This window comes from Borostomias antarcticus, assembly GCF_949987555.1.
Source record: "Borostomias antarcticus genome assembly, chromosome: 19".
Lineage (NCBI taxonomy): Eukaryota > Metazoa > Chordata > Actinopteri > Stomiiformes > Stomiidae > Borostomias > Borostomias antarcticus.
This window is the reverse complement of record NC_140252.1, coordinates 2,355,677-2,375,141: the sequence shown is the minus strand read 5'-3', so window position 1 is coordinate 2,375,141 and position 19,465 is coordinate 2,355,677. Positions and strand designations below refer to the sequence as shown.

The window sequence follows — 19,465 nt, the reverse complement described above, 5'->3', positions numbered from 1 at the left end:
CAGCATCACTCTTAGCTTGGCCTGCTGTTCAGGGCTCCCTCCTATCTTGACATTCTCAAACATGGACGGTGTGTTCAATGGCTGGCCTGTGTGGGTATCGACTGTGACCTCCTCAGTGTCTGCTGAGATTCTCTGAAACTTGACCTCACAGCGCCCATCGTATTCCATGCTCTTTACGCTGGACAGCACTCCCAGCCTAGTCCTAGGCTGTAACCACACATCTTCCTGAGAGAGATTCATAACTTGAACTGGAAAGACCTGACTGTCAGTGAACACTAGCATAGGCACAACTACTAGGCCACCCGGCAACGGTGTGTTCACTGGCTCTAGCAGTAGCGCAGGTCCCCCATATTTTTCAGTCCTACTCCCCCTGGCCATTACTGTTGCGATAGATGAGGCTGGTATATGGACAATATCCTTCCCTGAGACTCTGGCAAAAGTTGCCCGCTCAGTCATACTGGCTGTCTGCAACTGTTGGAAAGCCTCTCTCCATCCTGAATCAAGCTGTCCACCTAAGGTGGTGTCAAACTCTGTCTGTGCTAACTGTCTGCACCTCTTGACAATGTTCATGCCCACCAGCCCAGGGAAAGGGGAGGAGTTCAGTTCATCCTTAACGATCAAGAACCCACACTCTGGTATGGTCATCTCCATGGTCTCTACATCCAGTTCTACATAGCCTAGGTAAGGGATGTCTAATTTGTTGGCTGCCGTTATCTTTAACCACTCAGATGTAGGTTCGATGTCCTCATCTTTTCCATACAAATGATGCCTAAAGAAGCTCTCTGTGATCGTACTTACATTACTGCCTGTGTCTAGTATGCATGATGCTGGTACACCTTCAATCCTTAAGTCTACTACAGGGCACTTTCCAACTGCATGTTCAAGTATCCTACTTCTGTAAGGGATGTCTCTATATGAGCCAGTAAGTTTCTCTCGAAGGGCTTGGCTCTTAGCATCCGAGGGCATCAGTTTTCCTGGACCGCAGATGACGGGACGGTCACACTGTCTCGACCCCGAGTTTGAGTACACTTCCTGGCTATGTGTCCCACCCCATTGCACCTTAGACATATGGGCTGCCCATCCTCAGTGTACCTTGGCTGCCTTCTAGGCCTGTTAGTTGCTGCTGTCAGTTCTCTAATTTCTTTAGTTAACTCTGAAATGGTTTGGTCTTGTTCAGCCAACCGTTTGTCTTGCTGTGCAACCACCTTTAGGACATGGTCTAAAGTAGCTGGCTGATCACTGGCAGAGATGGCTGCACACTGTGGCTCACAGGTTACTTCTGACTGAACTTGTCGGCTTTTTACCACTCTAGGGCCGTGGGACCTATCGTCCTCCACCGACCACATGTTTGCCTCCTTACGAACATCAAGGAGGTTTGACTCAGGTTTGTCTCTGATAAACTTGCGGAGCTCCCGCTTAAGGTTTGCATCCCTCAAACCCTCAACAAACTGATCTCTGAGGACTACTTTATCATTGGATACAGCATCCTGTGACTGCTGGGTTACAGAGGTTAGGATCTGGGAAAGCGCATGGGAGTAATCCCGGAGATTTTAACCTTCTAGCTGCCTACGTTGGTAAAAGGTCTGCAGGAGTTGTGTAGCGCTGCGTTTCTCCCCAAATGCCTCACGCAAGAAAGTGAAAAGATCACTAGGTGGCCTAGGCCTAGACCCATCTCCCATACACAGTCGGACCTCTTCTAGAGCAGGACCTCTTAGGAGGGAGAGGAGGAAGTCAGACTTCTCTTCGCTAGACTGTTCTCTGGTCCTGAGGACCCTTTCCACTTCCTCAATGAATTCCCCCACTGACCTCCCATCCTTACTGATATCCCCAGTAAAAATTTGGATTTGCCTTTCTTTTGGTACACAGATGTATTGTTGGGAACTATTTCCCCTGTTGGCACTACTTGCCCTCGTTTCATCTCTCCATCTGTTAAGCTCCCTGATCTGGTGCCGCAGCTCCTCCATTGTGTCCCCATCACCACCTGCGGCGGCCCCATTATTTTCACCATTATCATTTTCTACCACTGACATTGTTACAGTTATAGGTGATAACTACTATGATACTCAGTCCCATACACCACACCAGTCTCAAGGATATAAAACAGTCTCTTGATGATGTAAGCTCTGCTGGGACTTGCTTGGAGATATAGATGACACAGTCTCTTGATGACTTTGTAACAGGAACCACCAAGGCAGGAACGATGATCTTCCTCACAGGTACAGCTGTCGTCACTGGCTCCCTCTGGAACACCACCAGTCGTCACTCCCAACAGCTACTCCTCCACCAAGCTGGCCACTGGTGACACCGTTCACCGCCTGCCAATCTTCACCACTGCCGTATTGCCGTAGATTTATCTTTGCCAATTTGTCTTCGACCCCACTCCTGGTACCAATATTGTAGCCCGTGGATTTTAGGGACACACCGGGCACAACTGCTTCTGGGGGAGTTCTTTATTTTGTTAGTGATGTCACTCATAGAAAAATAAAGAGTGACAACAAGTTCCTAAAATTGGCAGGAAGTTTCAATTTAGTTTTCCCAAAACAATACGGCAGTGGACAGATGTACATTGTTTTAATATTATTTACCACAGATAATACTGGATTCCGAAGATGCGCTTTCTTACACAGCGATGCTTACACAGAAGTGCTTCTCACCAAAAGACTCTCTTACTGCGCAGGAAACTATCTCACTGCACATGATACTAGAACATGCGACATCGCCCTCTAGTGGCGGCGGCCCAAATACCCACGCAATTACACGTTAACTTAAAACTAAAAGAAAACACATTCGCTACACAGCGTAACACCTGGAGAATACATAATTATTATTTACCACCCGGTTACATTTGATTGAGTGCACCAGTCAATTTATAGATGTTCATATTTTTTTACAAAGTCACTATATATGAGCTTGTAGTATGGGATGTCTTTTCTACCTCTTCCTATTTTGTGCCTCCATTTTATGACATCACCAATCCAATTCACATTTCGGCTCATGCCTTTTGCAACTGTTTTACACAGGCTTATCATCAATTTAATACCAAAATCAACGGAGCCTAAACCTCCGCAGACTCTTGGCTTGAAGAGGAGTTCTCGTTTTGTCACTTCTCTGGTAGTGTCCCATACCAAACGGAAACCTTCTTTGTTTATTTTCTTAACAGTTTTGTCAGTCGGCGGAAACACTCTACTCAAAAGCAGGTCTCGCTGCAGCTAAAAGACCGGCTCGAGCCGCAGTCTTTTCCTGCTAAAGCAGATGTGACTCACGCTGCCCAGCAAGCAACATACGTCTAATAGAAGTCTAGGCTAAACATATACCAGATATAGCCGGTTTAGCATAGCCCACTTTTAGCCGGATTATTTTTTTTAAAGGGGTAGTAAAGGGAAAATGCATGTTTAGCCCTGTTTTAAGGTTACTTATGATCATATACAATGGTTCAGATCAAAACATTGACAAAACTAGCCCTTTTGAGAAAGTCTGATATTGCTCTACCACCGTTTAGGTCATACAATGGATGTGGGTGGGCACCTTGAAAAATCATTCAAAAACATGTTAAACTCATAGGGGCGAATTCACTAAAGGATTGCGCAGCTTTTCCTGACGCAAAGCCTGTGCAAATAAGTCAGAAATTATGTTTGCTATTCACAAAGCCCTCGCAAAGGGTGAAATACGGTGTTAACTGCGTTGCGTTCGTCATTGCGTTTCTCTGCGCCGGTGTTATTAGCTCATATTTAAATTAGGTAATATGGGCGGAGAATGTTCCCCTCTCTATGGAAATGAACATTATTGCAAAACCCGCCCAATTCACAAATCGGCGCAAATTGGCTCACGCAGTTAAAGTGAAATTAATTCCGTTTTCAGAGACGTGGTGGTATTTAAGCGCAAGGGGTGTCATGGCCAGCCTTTCCGCTGATCATGGCAGCAGTGATTGTTGCGAGGCGAATTCGGCATCGCAATGCCAGGCATGTTGTTCGTGAGATAATATTAAGAAGAAGGTCACTTTTTGATTTAACACTAGAACCACCGCGGTAGCTGTTTGGACACCAGAGCGCGCAGCTCTTCAGCCAACTGGAGGATGAAGTCGCGTCTGGGGAGGCTCAGTTGACTATGCGTCTCTCCACCCGTCCCCAGCGAGTCCAAGCTCCCCCAATGAATAATACTTATTTATAATAGCCTACATAGCACGAAACTGTGCGTATAATAGTCTATACGCGAAACTGCGCATTCCCTATAGCTGTTCATTGAACGGCTGGGGGCCGATATAGGTATAAATAAATAAAAACATAGCCTACACAATATTTTTTTTATTTGAATGGTCTTGAAAACATTTTGTTTTTGTATCATAGGTGACGGCAGGTATCATCTTCAGCCATGGATGATAACTCCCGTGCGTAATCCTTCCAACGTTGGAGAGGCGGCGTACAACCGGGCTCACATCAGGACGCGCGGTGTGATTGAATGCACATTTGGAATCCTGAAAAGCCGTTTAGATGCCTAGATCGTACCGGTGGGGCAATGTTATACACTCCCCCAAAAGTATGCCAGATCATCGTGCTGCAACTTGCATGACATAAAATGACAATTTTTCCTTTGTTCGTCTTTTTAAATCATTCCACATCCGTTTGCAGTCTTCCGCGTTTACACACACAAATGGCACTGACTGATTGGGAAATTAAACCCCAAATATGTTTTTTTGCTGCAGTCGTGATATTTTTTGCGGAAAGCTGTGAGACATGTTTTTGAACCTCGTCCGTGAGGCCTTCAAGTTCGCTGTCTGAAAATCGTATCTTTCTTTTTCTGTCTGCCATCCTCCAATGATATGCATACGAGTTGTATGCGCTGTATGCGCAGTATTTATAGTCATTTCCTATATCAGCAGCAAATTGCACTCAGCCGCAAACACCGAATGGGCGTGTTTGCGCTGGGATATTATTAGCGCAATGTCTTTAGTGAATAGGTTTTTAAAACGGAGCACATAGCTGGAGCAACTGACGCGCAATGTAATGGTGCAATTAGCGGGCGCAATTTGCTTTAGTCAATTCGCCCCATTGTGTCGCCATGGCCCCAGGTAGCTGCGCTGACCTGCTGGACGCCCATGAGGCCCCCGGGACCAGGTGGGATGCCAGCGAGTGCTCGAGGGGCGGGGTTCCCTGAGAAATATCCCTCTCCAGCCGGACCATTTGGCTGTCTTTGAAATTGAGAGTTTAACATATTTTTTGAATGATTTTTCAAGGTGCCCACCCACATCCATTGTCTGACCAAAACGGTGGTAGAGCAATCATCACTTTCTCAAACGTGCTAGTTTTGTCAACTTTTTGATCTGAACCATTGTATATGATGATAAGTAACCTTAAAACAGGGCTAAACATGATTTTTCCCTTTACTACTCCTTTAATGCTAAGGGTAATGAGGGATGAGGTGCAGGTGATACAGGATACGGGAAGGTGAGTAGGCAACAACCAAGCAGGAACTGGAACCGGACCACTGGCTCCTCCTTCCCACACTGTGTCGTCAGCTGTCCCTACCCACCCAACCCTACCCATGTTTTACCCTTGGCTCTCCGCTTTCTGTTTCCCCACCTCTGCCTTGCGGCATTCTCTATGAGCCTGTTATGCTAAGTGCTTATTGTGCTTTGTTATATGATTCACTCAAATATCATATTATAGACTACAGTGATAGCTAACACATAATGGCCTACCATGTAGGCAACTTCTCTGTAACTATTTGTGCACTCTCCTGTTAGTCATGTCTCTCTTATGAAGTATCTAGCCCATGTTTACTGCTCTGTATAAGTTTAATAGACAAACATTTTCCAGGAGTTTGCTCGATCGTCTCGTTGAGAGAGGTCAGGGAATAATTGTTACGGCTCACTTTTCTGGCCCCCGGGTGAAACTCTTTTTTTTGTTTTGTTGCTTCCCTCTGGAATATGTAGGGGTGGGAACTATGCCCACCCTCCCATTGGTCTCGGTAAAGTGAGTAGCATTTAGGTAACACACACACACACACACGTACACACACACACGTACACACAGACATACACCAGTCCACTTACGGCTTTTGGCCTGGACTTGGGCCCAGTCCCCCTTCCCCTCACCCTAACCCGGGTCCGTATCATTTTCCCACCCCCACCCTACCCCCGACCCCTGCCTCTACCTGGACCCAGGCACACTCACGCTCACACAGACATACACCAGTGTTTACCATGTCTCTCCTATGATCTTTTTAGCCCCTTTTGCTCTGAAAATGTAATTTAATGTAATTTATTGCTCTATAAATGTTCTTAACAGTTGGACAAACATACTCCAGGAGCTTGCTTGATCATCTTGTTGAGAGGGGTCAGGGAATAATTTTTACAGCTCACTTTTCTCTCCCTGGGTGATACTGTTTTTTTTTTCTTCCCTCTGGAATATGTAGGGGTGGGGCCTATGCCCACCTCTCTTGTTCTCTGTAAAGCGCATTGTGTTGCCTCTGTGTATGAAATACGCTATACAAATAAAGCTTTGATTGATTGATTGATTGATTGATTGATTGCTTGATTGATCATGTCGCCACAATATCTCTCACATGAGGTGTGTTTGGTCCTGTAGGTAAGAAGCACCGATAGTTTTTTTTTTATGTACACTATATGGACAAAAGTATTAGGATGTCTACACATTACACTTAGAGGAGCTTTTATGACATCCCTTTCTAAATTCATAGGCATTCATAAGGAGTTGGTCCCCCGTTTGCAGCTATAACAGCTTTTGTCCATATAGGGTATGATAGGCCATCTTTATAGAATCTCTCCAACCATGTTGCCATTTGTTGTGTGATTGTGATTGATGTAATTTGGTAATACCCTACATATTGCATGAATCTGCCTCTAGAAATGGAGCTTCTATTCAAAATAAATCATTTATTGAGCATTATAAAAAGTAAAAGTATCTCATCATTATCTATGGTACTTTGTTTATGTCAACGGAGGTCTTCAAGCGAGACCTCAAGACGTACCTTTTCGACCTAGCCTACAATCACTAGCTAGGACCTTGAGACACAGAAAGGCAGCCTCAAACCTACCTGTGAATCCTCTGTATACATTGGTATTTATCCTGCTATGCACTGTATGTATATCAAGTAGTGTACAGAAGCTGGTTACCCTGAAACAGGCTTGTTCTGTTCTGACAGCTGTGTTGCTTCAATGGCTCAGTGTGCTACTAACCGTTTTCTGCCTCCCCTAGCACCTCTCTCTCTCCCTCCTATCCTCTAACCAGGTCCAGGTCAGCTGTGGAGCTGTGGATGTCGTAGTATTTAGTACACACACACACACACACACACACACACAGACACACATCAGTCCACATCCGGCTTAGGCCTGGACCTGATGCTCTTAGCCTTTCTTGCTCTGAAAATGTAATTTAATGTAATTTATTGTTCTTTAAATGTTCTTAGCCATTAGACAAATATAATCCAGGAGATAGCCCCAGGTTGCCTGTTTCAATATCTGTGTGGTCTGTATGGCTCTATGTGCTACTAACCCTGTTCTGCCTTCCCTCTCCCTAGTGCCTCTCTCTCTCCCTCCTATCTTCTAACCAGGTCCAGTGGATGTCCCACTGTCACCAGCAGACCTCCCGGAGTCCGATAGATACCCCCGTGTCTGCTGTGGATGTCGTAGCATGTCCGTAGAATGTATTCTCTCCTATGATGCTTTTTAGCCTCTCTTACTCTGAAATGTAATTTAATGTAATGTATTGCTTTATAAATGTTCTTAGCCGGTAGACAAACATACTCCTGGAGCTTGCTCGATCGCCTTGTTGAGAGGGGTCAGGGAAGAATTTTTACAGCTCACTTATCTGGCCCCCGGGTGATTACTGTTTTTTTGCTTCCCTCTGGAATATGTAGAGAGTGGGTCGTATGCCTACCTCCCTTGTTCTCTGTAAAGCGCATTGTGTTGCCTCTGGGTATGAAATGCGCTATACAAGTAAAGCTTTGATTGATTGATTGATTGATTGATTGATTGATTGATTGATTGATTGATTGATTGATTGATTGATTGATTGATTGATGTGAAATGTTAGGTGATGTGAAATTTTAGGTGATGCACACATTGTTATTCTTATAGGTTGCCCTGGTTTGTAAACGACACACCCTTGTAGCTGAAGTATACTAGCTGCTAAAACCTAATTCTAGCAACCACGTCAACAGACATCTCCTTTAGAGAAGAGCAGTGGTGAACCTGATTTGGCTCCTGTGCTGTATCCCCCCTCTCAGGTCATAGGGGGTGCTGCTGGAGCGTAGGCAGGGTGGGCTCTGGGAAAGACTGTTAGAAGCTATAGACAAATCTCACCTGCCTAAACCCGGGGTACTGCAGAGACAATTGATTTAACAGTAGTCCATTTTCAGGGCAGGCAGGTACTTCATTAATTCCAGAGGGGAAATTGCACTGTTATAACAGCCACATTCAAGCGATATGAAATAGGTTTAGGTCGATATAATATGCAATACAATATATGGGTTCCATGTAAATACACAGGTGAACTGTATGTATGGATTAAAAATGTTTGTGCCACTGGTGTTGTGGTGCTGCAGCTGAACCTACTGGGCTGGGGACTGGGGACCACCAACATCCACCTCCTTCAGCTCCCATTTGACCTGAGGGAACCGTGGAGGGATACAGTACTATCTCACACTGTGACTGACAGGATGGAGGTCCGTCTTAGCTGTGCTACAATCTGTTCTCAACTATCCAAATGAGGAGAAGACATAGGGGTTGCCAACAGACAGGTAAAGACAGGCACCACAGTCAAAAGATATAGAGTTGATCGAAATCCATATCTGTACCAGAATGGAATTTATAACTATAGCCACTAGAGGGAGCTAAAGGGCTTTTTTGTTGCTTGTTGTGACTTTGTTTTTCCCGTTCTATGTCGTGGAGCTCCGCCCCACAGGGCTAGCTCCTATTGGCTAGCGAAACCCAGCTAGCTACATTGACTGAAGAAAAAAACATACACGCACCTGTGTCCAACCAGGTCCGGTGCACCACTGTATAAGCGGGCTACGCCCGCACATCTGCTCCTTCGAAATTTTCAGCTCGCATTGCTACTGGAGAAGATCAGAAGATGTCTACTCAGCGGACCCAAGCGGACCTGGCGGCGTCCCTAGATGACCCCCTGCCGGTGCCGATGGATCCGCCGGATCGTTTCTGTGTCTGCGGCTCCCGCTACAGCGACGTGGGACACCACCTCTGCTTCCGCTGTCTGGGGCCGCAGCACGCCAGAGCGGGTCTGGCTCCGTCCCCCGCCTGCGAGATCTGCGCCCTCCTGGACCCCATGGAGAGGATGCTCCGGGCGCATTTCTTCGCTCCGCCGCCGCTGGAGACTGAAGGTCTGGTCCAGCTGGTCGGCGAGGACATCGGCGCGCCCCCGCAACAACCGGCGGCCCCGATTACCTCCCTCGCGCCTACGGATGATGAGGATGAGCTCTCCGGGGAAGACGAGGTTCTCTCTGCGTCGGAAGCCACTACGGCTAGTGGCGCCTCCTTCCCGGGGCGGGGTTCCTTCGATCGCGACCTGCCCCGGCTGCTGGAGAGAGCCGCGCATCACCTCGGTATCTCCGTCCCGGAGGTTGCTGCGACTACGGGGCTCCCACTGTGGAGCTCCGTCTGCTACGGGCGTCCCTCTCAGCCTGCTCCTCGTCTCCTGCCGGCTATGCCTGACCTGGAGGCGTTCGTCGAGGCTGAATGGGAGCGGCCGTTGGCCATCAGAGGTCCGCTTCGCCAGTTCAGCAGAGCTACGAGGGTAACCGGCTGGACTGACGTAGCAGCTGTCGGCTCTCCTCCTCTGGAACCCGACATTGCAGCGGTCCTGGTGCCTGGTTCCTCCGCCTGGGGCTCGGCCAGGAAGCCTCTCATGCCGGACGTCAAAGACAAGACAACCCTGTCCTTGGCCGACAAAGGTTTTTCTCTGGCCGCGCAGGCCGTGGCTGCCTCCTCCTCCATTGCTATGCTGGCCATTTACATCGGCCAGCTAGCTACGGAGCAAACCCCCCCCTCTATGGATGAAGACAGGAGAGCGGAGATGGCCGAAGCCGCCGGAGCCGTGGCTCAGCTTGTGAGAATCTCCGCCTCCTGTCTGGGTGGAGTGATGGCCACGTCGGTGGTGCAGCAGCGCCACCTATGGCTCTCCCTGACTCGTCTGCGCGAGGAAAGCAAGAGTGTCCTCCTCAACTCGCCGGTCAGTAGGGAGGGGTTGTTTGGGGCAGCTGTGTCTAAAATCCTGGAGCAGTGTCGCAGCCAGGAGCAGGACCGGCTCCTCCTCGCTCGCCACCTCGCGGCTCCGGGGGAGCGCAGTGTGCCGGCACGTCCGCGTGCTCCGGCTGATGCTGCCGCGACTGGGAGCAAGCGCCGGCGGACACACAAGACTAAACAACCTGCCACGGGGTCCCGCCCCGCTACGGCCCATGGACCGGCTCGCCCGGGCTCCTGGACTGCGCACGCGGCTCCTCCCCCGCGACCTCCCCCTGCCTACCCCGCCCAGGGTGCCGGGACCGGTCCGGCGTCTTCAAGCGCGCCCACCGCTCCGCCTCCGGCTTGGGGTAGGAAGAGGCGCACCTATTGACGGTGCGTGAAGATGCGTGACTGTGTTGTGCCCACACCACGCTCTGTTGAGAGCGGCGGTGAGCAAGTTTCCCTGTTCAATAAAACAAACACGATGCAACGTTATCAAGCTGGTTGTAATGTGCAGTCCGCATCTCCTCCCTTTTCAACTACTGTAATGTTCTCGGCTAGAGCCGCTGGGTCTTCTGTGAAAGAGTCAGAATTGACCACGGCAGGTCTCGCCGCAGCTGGGAGACCGGCTCGAGCCGCGGAGTCTTTTCCTGCTAAAGCAGACGTGACTCACGCGGGGCTCGCCGGCTCAGCTGATGTGATGTATTCGGCTAGAGCCACCGGGTCTTCCGTGAAAAAGTCGGAATTGACCATGGCAGGTCTCGCCGCAGCTGGTAAACCGACTCGAGCCGCGGAGTTTTTTCCTGCAAAGAGAGCAGACGTGACGCGCGCAGCTCTCGCCGGTTCAGCGAATGTAATATATTCGGCTAGAGCCGCCGGGTCCTCTGTGAGAAAGTCAGATTTGACCACGGCAGGTCTCGCCGCCCCTGTTCTAAACAGACCGGTTGGGTTTTTAACAGAGGGGATGTGTGCGCCCAGGCCAAGTGCTATGGCTGTACTGCCCTGTTCGAAGTTTTCTCGGGACCGACCGCTGGCGGGGTTTAGCGGCGAAAAAGATGCGCTAGACCCCCAGACGGCGTTCGTTCATTCGGGCCGAGCGTTCGAGCCTCTCCCTGTGTGTTCGACAGGTAGAGAGTTTTCACGCTCACCGGTCAGTGAGAATACTTCCGTGTTTACTGCCTCGGCTGGCTATTTAACACTGCCCGCCTCTCATGTCCCGTCTAGTCGGTCTGCGAAAGACGGCACCTTGCCAGATCATGCAAATGAGAAGGCGGGGCTTCCCGCATTGCAACACTCCGCCGTTTTCTCTCAATGGGATGAGCGACGGCGGCTTGTTAGCAATGCGGACGGTGTCGGCTCACTTCCTCTTTTTGTGAATGAAGTGCTTCTTGACAGGAATGCCATTCATTCTCGCGCTGTTCAGGGACATGGAACTCCCAATGGGGATTTTTCATCTCCCTTTCGAGGGTGGCCCGCCTTGGGCCAGGACAGCAGAGTTTCTCAGCTGTCCGGTGGCGGTCAGGGCCAAATTGAACTATGGCAGGTTCCTCGATCTGTTCCCGCGATCTCCGGCACAACCTCTTTCCAACCGCTTCACAGTCTGGCAGGAGAGATGTCTCCTGGACAGCTGGTTGCAGCGTGTTCTACGGGAAGGGTATCTCATTCAGTTTTGTTGCCCCCCACCGCCCTTCATGGGCGTAGTGGAGACAGTGATACCGCGTCCCGCTCAGGCTGCCGCTCTGTCAGCAGAGATTGCAGAACTGATGGCGAAGGGAGCGGTAACTGTGGTCCCGTCAGGCCAGAGGGACGAGGGATTTTATTCCCGCTACTTCCTCGTGCCAAAGAAGACGGGGGGCGTGAGGCCAATTTTGGACCTCCGCCTTTTCAACAAAACGGTGGCGAATCTGAAGTTCCATATGCTTACGGTGCGACAAATGCTGGAGGCATTCCTTCCCGGCGATTTTTGCACCAGCATAGACCTCAAGGACGCTTACTTCCACATACCGATAGCTCATCGGCATCGGAAGTTTTTGCGTTTCGCCTACCTGGGTGTGGCGTACGAATATACCAGACTCCCGTTTGGATATGCGCTCGCCCCCAGAACCTTCTCCAATTGTGTGGAGGCGGCGTTGAGGCCACTGCGCCGGCAGGGCATCAGGATCCTGGCGTACCTGGACGACCTGCTGGTACTGGCTCCGTCGCCTTTGTTGGCTCTGATGCATACCGCCACGGTGGTGCGGCATCTCACCGACCTGGGGTTTGCAATCAACTGGGAGAAGAGTGCTCTGTGGCCGGCCCGTCAGATTGTTTACCTAGGTATCAATCTGGACACGAGCGCCATGAGAGCACGGCTATCCGATTCAAGGAGGGAAACACTGGAGAAGAGTCTCAGTGTTTGCCGTCCTTCTCGAAAGATCGCGGTTCTGTCGGTCATGCGCCTTCTGGGTCTCATGGCAGCCGCCCATGTGGTAGTGTCACTGGGCCTTCTTCACATGAGGTGCGTGCAGAGATGGTTCGCGCGGCTTCGTCTGGACCCTGTGAGGCACAGACGGCGCCTTGTGCGGATGCCGGGGTCGTTGTCAGCAGACCTCGACTATTGGAGGGACCGGCGCGTAATAGCGCACGGTGTTCCAATAGGCAGGGTGTCGGCTCACGTCGCTGTCTTCACAGACGCGTCTCTAAGCGGCTGGGGTGGTACATGTCTGTCCCAGGCCGTAGGTGGTTTGTGGGCCGTCGGAGAACGGCGCCGCATCAACCTCCTGGAGTTGGAGACGGTGCTACTGACATTGCGCCACTTTGTACACCTGGTACAGGGGCGCGATGTGCTGGTGCGGTCAGACAACCAGACCACAGTAGCTTACGTCAACCGACAAGGGGGAGTCCGCTCGCCAGCGCTTCACCGTCTGGCGGTAACGCTGTGGCGATGGGCTCATGTCAATCTCCGGTCACTGACAGCGCGGCACATTGCCGGCCGTCTGAACGTCGGGGCGGACCTGATGTCTCGGGGCGGGCCTCACCCGGACGAGTGGAGCCTACATCCTCAGGTAGTGGCTCAGCTCTGGACCCGGTTCGGCAGAGCAGGGGTGGATCTCTTTGCTTCGAGAGAGAACGCGAAGTGTCCCCTCTGGTTCTCTCTGAGACAGCAGGACCAGCCTCCGCTGGGCGTGGATGCGTTCGCGCATGCCCCCTGGCCGGGGGCGCTGCTGTATGCTTTCCCGCCGATGGGGCTGATTTTACCATTGTTGGCCAGGGTGCGGTCGGAGGGTGCATCAGTGATACTGATAGCGCCGGACCGCCACTGGGCGAGATGGTATGCAGAAGTGATGGCCATGACTACTGTAGAACCGTGGCACGTCCCTCATTGGCCGAACGCTCTGTCCCAGGCGGAGGGCTCAATTTGCGCACCTCCAGTCTTGGGACGGCCGCTGGTGGCCTGGCTCTTGAACGGCGGAGATTGTCTGATAGGGGACTCTCTCCGGCCGTGATCTGTACAATTCAGAGCGCGCGCGCGGCTTCCACTGCCTTGGTTTACTCTGGCAAATGGGCTGCTTTTGCGCGTTGGTGTGAGGAAAGGGACTTCGCTCCCGAGTCATGCTCGGTCGAGGCGATTTTGGAATTCCTTCAGCACCTGATGGGTCATGGTGGCGGTTTGGCAGCATCCACTATCAAGGTGTATGCGTGTGCTATTTCCGCATGCCATGAGGGGTTCGCCAAAACTACGGTTTTCGGGCATCCCCTGGTTAAACGCTTCCTGGCCGGCACGCGCCGTCTTCGCCCTGTGCGTAAGGCTGCGGCGCCGCCTTGGGATTTGCTCTTGGTTCTGGATGCGCTATGTAAAGCGCCGTTCGAACCAATGGAGCGGATATCTCTCAAGTGGCTGTCGATTAAGACCGCGCTGCTCCTTGCTCTGACGTCGGGCAAGCGGGTCAGTGATCTGAGGGCGTTGACAGTTTTTCTCATCACGGGTGATGGGAGCAAAGCTGTGTTGCGCACGGATCCATCTTTCGTTCCGAAGGTGGTCCGGGGCGCCTATAGGGCACGGGATTTGGAGCTGGGAGCCTTCTATCCTCCACCTCATGCGAGCGAGGAAGAGGCCCGCCTGCATTTGTTGTGTCCTGTGCGTGCGTTGATGTGTTACGTCCAGCGCACGGCTGCGGTCCGCACCACCCCCCAGTTGTTGGTTTGCCACGGCCCAGGGAAGGTGGGTTCTCCGTTGTCGAAACAGCGTCTCTCCCATTGGATCTGTGAGGGCATCGCCCAGTCTTACGTGACTGCGGGTCGTCCTCTGCCTGGTGCTGTTCGGGCACACTCCACAAGGGGTGTGGCCACGTCAGTTGCCCTGTTCAATGGTGTGTCAGTGGAGGACATCTGTGCGGCGGCGACTTGGTCGTCCCCGTCTCCTTTTGTCCGTTATTACCTTTTATCCATGTCCTCTGTCTCTGTGGCGTCATCTGTGCTAGACACAGCCGCCGGTGCGAGCCAGCGTTAGACAGGATTTTTCATGTAGGTGTTCGGCTCGAGTCGCCGGGTCTTCTGTGAAAGAGTCAGGATTGACCATGGCAGGTCTCGCCGCTACTGGAGAACCGGTTTGAGCCGCGGGGTCTTTTCCTGCTAGGAAAGCAGACGTGACTCACTCAGGTCTCACCGGTTCAGCTAAGGTAGGAGCGGGCCCGTCTAGTGACGTTCCGTTCCTGTTTATGTGTGAGGCTGGGACGGGCTTGTTACGGAGTAACCGCTTTGGTCCAGCTCTCGCCCCACGTACCTCTCCTTGCCCTCGGCTGTGATAGACTGAGTGTGGCGGGGTGGGGCCAGTGCTTGGGTCGGATCAACTGTTAGTATGGTCTCGCCTTGGAGCCCTGGCTTGTGTCCTGACTGGTTTCCCTTACTGGGGCCAGCAAGAGTGTATGGTGCGGTCGTGTAGCTCCGCTTATGCCAATAGGAGCTAGCCCTGTGGGGCGGAGCTCCACGACATAGAACGATGGTTACGTATTGTAACCCTAGTTCTATGAGTGGAGCGGAGCCCCACAGGGAACAGACTTGCTGCCCCGCAGTCTGCTCGCTGAAAATTTCGGTTAGGAGCAGATGTGCGGGCGTAGCCCGCTTATACAGTGGTGCACCGGACCTGGTTGGACACAGGTGCGTGTATGTTTTTTTCTTCAGTCAATGTAGCTAGCTGGGTTTCGCTAGCCAATAGGAGCTAGCCCTGTGGGGCTCCGCTCCACTCATAGAACTAGGGTTACAATACGTAACCATCGTTTTGTGGTATTGTTTAGGTATGGTACACTTTAGTCCACCTGTAACATACCACAACGCAGGAGGAAAAAGAAACAAGAGGAAAAAGAAACAAGACAAAAAAAACACCTTAATCTCACTTTGCTGTGGTTTTCCCATCACGTTAAAATAGATTGAACGGCTATTCACTTGTTTAAACCACCTCATACGCTAAACAAAGCACGTTACTAGTGTTTGAATAAAACATTTTGAAACTAAGTTCATACTCTCTCTGAGGCTGTAATCAAATGCTGGAAGGGACTGAAGTCTTGACTTATTCCGTTCCAAGTTCTCTTCTTAGGTGTCAAAAAAGGCGGTACAGGCTGAAATCCATGGCTGGGCGTAAGGTCAATGAAGAACAATAATTGCATTGTATACGTGGATGTCAAGACGGTGGTGAATGGACAGTGTAGTAGAACTAGCAGTCCAAACTACCCCCATTAGGACGCACTATACTGTAAAGGTTATAATAGGAACACATTGGCTTTATTATTAGAGATAATGAGGTGGCTCTTAAAAGAGCCTTTGGGGGATGTTGAAATGATAAAACAACTCAGACCAATTCAGGCGCGTTCTCCGCGAATGCGGCGGGCCAACTGGATGTCCTTGGGCATGATGGTTACCCTCTTCGCGTGAATGGCGCACAGGTTGGTGTCCTCGAAGAGGCCGACCAGGTATGCCTCGCTGGCCTCCTGCAGGGCCATCACAGCAGAGCTCTGGAAGCGCAAGTCGGTCTTGAAGTCTTGAGCGATTTCCCTCACCAGGCGCTGGAAGGGTAACTTACGAATCAACAGCTCGGTTGACTTCTGGTAACGACGGATCTCTCTCAGGGCTACTGTGCCGGGCCTGTAACGATGAGGCTTCTTCACACCGCCGGTGGCGGGTGCGCTCTTACGAGCCGCCTTGGTGGCGAGCTGCTTCCTCGGGGCTTTGCCACCGGTGGATTTGCGGGCGGTCTGCTTGGTTCTGGCCATGATCTCAGCTTTCTTCTCCGAGAGTCGAAGGTAAAGCTTTCAAAAGGGTAATGTGCCTTTTTTATAACGCCCGCTGCCGTGCGCTGATTGGACAGCCTCTCTGGGCTACTTCATTGGCTGGCTATCGCCTCCTTCTCCCCATTGGCTATTAACACGGAGACTGGGATTGGATAAAGCGACAAACGCAAAAGGGCGCCACTTTACGGAAGGTATAAAAATCCGACCGCCGTTTAGTCACATTACTGAGTTTCTAAAATATTTCTATATTGAAAATGAGCGGAAGAGGGAAAACAGGAGGCAAAGCAAGGGCCAAGGCAAAGACCCGGTCATCCCGTGCCGGTCTCCAGTTCCCGGTGGGTCGTGTTCACAGACTGCTTCGTAAGGGAAACTATGCCCAGCGTGTGGGAGCCGGTGCACCGGTCTACCTGGCCGCTGTGCTCGAGTACCTGACTGCTGAAATCCTGGAGTTGGCCGGCAACGCTGCTCGCGACAACAAGAAGACTCGTATCATCCCCCGTCACCTCCAGCTGGCTGTCCGCAACGACGAGGAGCTCAACAAACTTCTCGGAGGCGTGACGATCGCCCAGGGCGGCGTGCTGCCCAACATCCAGGCAGTGCTTCTCCCCAAGAAGACCGAGAAGGCTGTCAAAGCCAAGTAAAGACGCCACTGACGTGAATTCTCCCAATAATCCCAAAGGCTCTTTTAAGAGCCACCCACTTCAATCCTTAAAAGCGCAAAGTGTATTTCCATTGTCCTCTGGAATGCGTTTCCATCATCCTCGTGTTCTCTGTTACTTGCGACTACGCGGGCCACCTCCCGAGTTGAGGCACATTCGCCCACATGAGACTCCTGCAATTAGTAGTCTCGCTTGAAATCGAGCTAATTCAGTCTGATTTGAAGTTGTTGCAGACATGTGTTTGGGTTGTCAGTTAAAGTTATTCCACGGACGTTGCCGGCTGCAGGTTTTACAGCATGTTATACCGTTATTGGGCATAGTTGTATTTCTCTTGGTTATTTTAATTTAAAACGTGTTTAATTGAAACGCTTCGTGTTGCCTGTGGATGAAGTGTGCTGCATGAATGACCTAGTTTGTCCTCCCTAATAATTAGACGTCCCTTTATAAATGGCTTGATCTCCTCGTAGACTTATACAATAATGGACAGAAAAGAGCAACAGGGCTACTATTAACTACTCCCTCCTTTCCCTGGTTTCATGCACACCATCAAACTACAATGATTCTGTTTGACCTGTAAAGACCAACAAATAAGACAATTTCGTACCTACCGCTGTGCCACTTAACCCCAACTCAAAACATTGTACGTCGCTTTAGACTTGGAGAGAATGCATGCATGTCTATGGGCGTTTCTCAAAATACTTTTTACTAATTATTTGAATTTGTAATTTTAATAATGTATAACCCTACAAAGTACGTATCACGTTGGAGCGAGTCGGGACGGAATTTGGCCACAATGCAAGGGTCACAGCATGGCGGCGATCAGCTCTGATCATCGATTGCGCAGTCCTGATCCTTACGAACGCGCCTGCGCTGCTCCGCCGCTCTCTCACTACTCCTCTCATTTCAGGCGCCAAAAAGACAATGTTGAATAAACTACGTGTCCATCTGATCCCCGTGCACGCCAGTTGACCATGGACATGCATCAGATAATGAGTTTTACCCTACAGTTGAAATTCATAGCCTCCCATTACCAGTGCTGTGGAAGTGTATTATAATGAAACACCAGCGTGTGCAGCACGTTTTCAGTACTATTAGATTAAGTGCTTTATATCGGAATTATTACTGTTGGGTGTGCGTCCGCGTGAATCCGGTGGCCATACATGGAGATGCGCTTTTATGGATGGGTGGGTGGCTCTTAAAAGAGCCTTTGTAACGGTAAAGAGGACAGAAAAAAGACGTTTACTTCTTCTTGGGGGCTGCCTTCTTCGCCTTGGCAGCCTTGGGCTTGGCAGCTTTGGGCTTGACGGCCTTAGGCTTGACGGCCTTCTTGGGGCTCTTGGCTGGGGCTTTTTTGGGTGTCGCGGGCTTCTTGGCCTTTTTGGGGCTCTTTGCCACCTTCTTAGCTGCGGGCTTCTTGGCTTTCTTGGGAGATTTCTTGGCGGCTGCAGGCTTCTTAGCCACAACCTTTTTGGGCTTCTTGGCTGCAGCGGGCTTCTTGGCGGCTACCTTCTTGACCTTCGGGGCGGCGGGCTTCTTAGCTGGCTTCTTTACCTTCGCCTCGGCTGCTTTGTTGATCTTGAAAGAACCGCAGGCTCTTTCAAGGTTCCTTTGGTCTGTACCAAAGTGCCCTTGGTGACGAGGCTCTTGACGGCGATCTTGACGCGGGAGTTGTTCTTCTCCACGTCGTAGCCGCCGGCAGCCAGAGCCTTCTTGACCGCTGCCAGGGAGACACCGCTCCTCTCCTTGGAGGCAGAAACAGCCGTGACGATCAGGTCGCCGACGCTGGGTCCCACTTTCTTGGGCTTGGCTGCTGCCTTCTTCTTGGGTGCCTTGGCCGGAGCGGCGGCTGCGGGAGCTGGGGCGACTTCTGCCATGTCTATCTCGAGTTTGCTCTGCGGTATCACACACGTACTGTATGTCGGTCCTGCTGACTGTGAGTCCTCGACGCTGCGAGGGGTTGGCCTTAAACGCGCCATGAGAACCGTGTGGACTCAGCTCCACCACCGAGGAGCTCTCGGTTACCAAAATGATGTTCCTCCTGTGTTTTCTCATGGTGTATAAAGGGCTAGAAATCAAAGTTGGAGTGGAGCACAAGTCCGAAAGCGAATGTGACAGCGAGCAGCCTATTTGTCGTTCGAAATAAAGTGGTTTGGGTGGCGGCGGCCTCGTCTGTTTATTCGCGACCGGGTAAAAACACCGCCGTTGATCTCTCGGATGGAGCCGTGCGCACTAGGTTTCCAGTGGCATTTGACTCCTAAAATGTCTAAAAGTGCATGCAATTATGGACAGAAATCGTTGCCCAGTGAGACAAGTTGTCTGGCAAGGGGCTAAAATGATTTAGGGTA

General features: G+C 51.1%; 2 protein-coding genes and 1 pseudogene across 3 annotated transcripts; 1 reads left to right on the top strand and 2 right to left on the bottom strand.

Annotated features, from left to right (window-relative positions):
- Nucleotides 1-16,032: 16,032 nt before the first annotated feature.
- LOC311321566 (histone H3.2) lies at nucleotides 16,033-16,443 on the bottom strand (the record flags this gene model as incomplete). The annotated part of the gene is made up of 1 exon (XM_084453561.1): nucleotides 16,033-16,443. The coding sequence occupies one exon, from the start codon at nucleotides 16,441-16,443 to the stop codon at nucleotides 16,033-16,035; it is 411 nt and encodes a 136-aa protein (XP_084309687.1).
- Nucleotides 16,444-16,715: 272 nt separating this feature from the next.
- LOC311321683 (histone H2A-like) lies at nucleotides 16,716-17,102 on the top strand (the record flags this gene model as incomplete). Its single annotated transcript, XM_084453688.1, has 1 exon — nucleotides 16,716-17,102. One exon carries the CDS (start codon nucleotides 16,716-16,718, stop codon nucleotides 17,100-17,102), a length of 387 nt encoding a protein of 128 aa, XP_084309814.1.
- Nucleotides 17,103-18,359: 1,257 nt separating this feature from the next.
- On the bottom strand, nucleotides 18,360-18,994 carry LOC311321651 (histone H1-like; annotated as a pseudogene). The gene has a single exon. The product of its transcript is annotated as a histone H1-like (transcript).
- Nucleotides 18,995-19,465: the final 471 nt, after the last annotated feature.